Raw genomic sequence first — 2,673 nt, forward strand, 5'->3', positions numbered from 1 at the left:
GAGAGAGAGAGAGAGAGAGAGAGAGAGAGAGAGAGAGAGAGAGAGAGAGAGAGAGAGAGAGACTGTGTTTCCCCGAAAGTAAGGCCTCCCCCGAAAAAGTCCTGGCTTGATTTTTGGGGTGGGCCTAATATAAGCCCTACCCCCAAAATAAACCCTAGTTTAGGGGCAAGGCACACACCTAAAAATCAAGCTAGGACGGGGTGGGTGGGTGAAGCTGCCCCATGCGTCCTGCACCCACTTACTTTGCAACCACGCCTCTCCTCGCCGGCCCACATCTTTTCGCAGTCACAGGCCTTTCCAAAAGGCCACTGCAGCTGAGAAGGTTCTGCAAGACATCTGAAGCCAAGAACGAAGCTATGGATTCAATCCATAGCTCGGTACTCGGCTTCAGTGAACCTCTGGAAAGGCCTGACTGCAAAATACAGGCCCGAATGCAGCTGCAGAATGAAGCTGCTCCTTCGGCCGTAGAAGAAGTGGACCGGCTAGGTGAGGCTATCGGTGCTGCAGGTGACTATAAAAGACATCCCCCGAAAATAAGACCTGGTGCCTTTTTTGGAGGGAAAAAAATAAGACCTGGTCTTATTTTCAGGGAAACACAGATAGAGTGAGAGATAAGAAAGAGACACAGAGAGAGAGAGAGAGAGAGAGAAGACACACACAGAGAGAGAGAAGACGGAGAGAATGAGAGAGAGATTAGTGTCTTGTTCAACCAGAGGCCACCTTCTTTCTCTTCCCAGGATCAGCTCTCACCTGATAGGTCTGAACCGCATTTTTGATGGGCAGGAAGTCGTGTCCCCGGTGCTGAGGCAAGTCCCTGCAAATGACGCAGACGGGCTCCTCATCTTGGTTGCAGAAGAGCTTGAGGGGCTCCTCGTGTTCCTCACAGAAGTACCAGCTGCCGGTGCCACTCAGCTGAGCCCCTTCATCCAGCTTCAGGAGCCGGGCCTTCTCGGATAAGCTGCAGAGGGCTCGGTTGATGGTCATGCGGCGCAAAGCGAAGGGGCGCCGGCACTCGGGGCAGAGCCCACGTCTTTGCCCCTTGGGGATGCAGGGCTCCAGGCAGGGAGCGCAGAAGCTGTGGCCGCACTCCAGCATGTGGGGGTCCCGAAAGAGGGAGAGGCAAATGGGGCACAGCAAGTCTTCAGTGAAACTGGACACTTCTCGTACCGAAGCCATGTTGGTCAATTCAAAGACAGCCTGAACAGGTTTCCAGGTAGAACTGCCTCTATTTCGGCCTGTTGAGTGAACATATAACATAGAATAATAGGGCTGGAAGAGACCTTGGAGGTCTTCTAGTCCAGCCCCGTGCTCAGGAGATCCTATACCATTTCAAACAAAGGACTGTCCGGTCTCTTCTTAGAAACCTCCAGTGTTGGAGCATTCACAACTTCTGGACGCAGATTGTTCCACTGAAACATTGTCCTCAGTGACAGGTTATTTATCCTTAGTTCCAGGTTGCTTCTCTCTTTAACAAGCTTCCTTCCACCCATTACTTCTTGTCCTGCCCTCAGATGCTGTGGAGAATAGGTTGAACCTTTCTCCTCTGTGACAGCCCCTCAAGTACTGGAAGCCTGAGGCAAAGGGGTGTCTGCCATCCCAGATATAGTAGATCAGACTTGGACACCAAAGTCATGAATACCAGAACTACTTTTCTTACAGGGTTACAGAAACAGAGTCTGAGTGGGCCTCCCGGTTCCCTGCCTTTATCCCAAAATGAACCAAGAAGGATAAAAACCCTGAGACATTTTCTCAAACTGCATTCCTATTTTGGACACAGAATTTTTTTACCTCACCGCTGCCTTGGCTGCGTCTCTTCCTCCTCTTCCTCAAGGTGATTCTCACAGCCCAGTTGCAGGGTGGGGAAACCCCTCAATGCGTCAGACCTGCTGGCAATTAAACTTCTAAATCAGGGGTAGTCAACCTTGGCTCTTTTATGACTTGTGGACTTCAACTCCCAGAATTCCTGAGCCAGCTTTGCTGGCTCAGGAATTCTGGGAGTTGAAGTCCACGAGTCATAAAAGAGCCAAGGTTGACTACCCCTGCTCTAAATAAAAACCATCCTTGGCTCCATCCAGTGGTGGGATTCAGCCAGTTTGCACCAGTTCGGCAGAACCGGTAGCTAATTTTGTGTTGCCCAGGCACAAAATGGACTTCCAGAAGTGGTATCCACACAGAGAACCAGTTGCTCACATATTTGAATCCCACCACTGGCTCCAGCTGTTGAGAAAGGCATAGTTTTATTAGAGGTCAATACTGCAATAGTGCATAGCCAGAACTGACAACTGCGTGCCAAAAGCCCCAAGTTTAACCTTTCTCCCCCCCTTACCTACTCCGCATCACTCACCCCGTGACCAGTTAAGTTCAGGCAGGATGTTTTGGTAACAGCCAGTCCATGTACAGGAAGATATGTAGCTGCTATGCCTGAGAACCTTGGAACAGCCTCTAGAAGAGATGCAGAACTTACTTCGTTTTCCCCCTTGCTTCTCTCCCTCCTGCAGCACTTACTTTCATTTTCCCCCTTGCTTCCCTCCCTCCTGTAGAACTTACTTCGTTCTCTCCCTTGCTTCCCTCCCTCCTGCAGCACTTACTTCGTTCTCTCCCTTGTTTTCCTCCCTCCTGCAGAACTTACTTTCGTTTTCCCTCTTGCTTCCCTCCCTCCTGCAGAACTTACTT

General features: G+C 50.5%; 1 protein-coding gene across 1 annotated transcript in view; it reads right to left on the reverse strand.

Annotated features, from left to right (window-relative positions):
* LOC114922907 (zinc-binding protein A33-like) overlaps positions 1-1,176 on the reverse strand; it is a 10,084-nt gene extending 8,908 nt beyond the window's left edge. The window contains exon 1 of the mRNA XM_029285107.1: positions 751-1,176. Within this exon, the coding sequence (XP_029140940.1) occupies positions 751-1,176 (426 nt within the window). The remainder of the gene's footprint in view (positions 1-750) is intronic.
* Between the last annotated feature and the right edge of the window lie 1,497 nt (positions 1,177-2,673).

The sequence above is a fragment of the Protobothrops mucrosquamatus genome, unplaced genomic scaffold, assembly GCF_001527695.2.
Source record: "Protobothrops mucrosquamatus isolate PMUCROS unplaced genomic scaffold, P.Mucros_1.0 scaffold1288, whole genome shotgun sequence".
Taxonomy (NCBI): Eukaryota; Metazoa; Chordata; class Lepidosauria; order Squamata; family Viperidae; genus Protobothrops; species Protobothrops mucrosquamatus.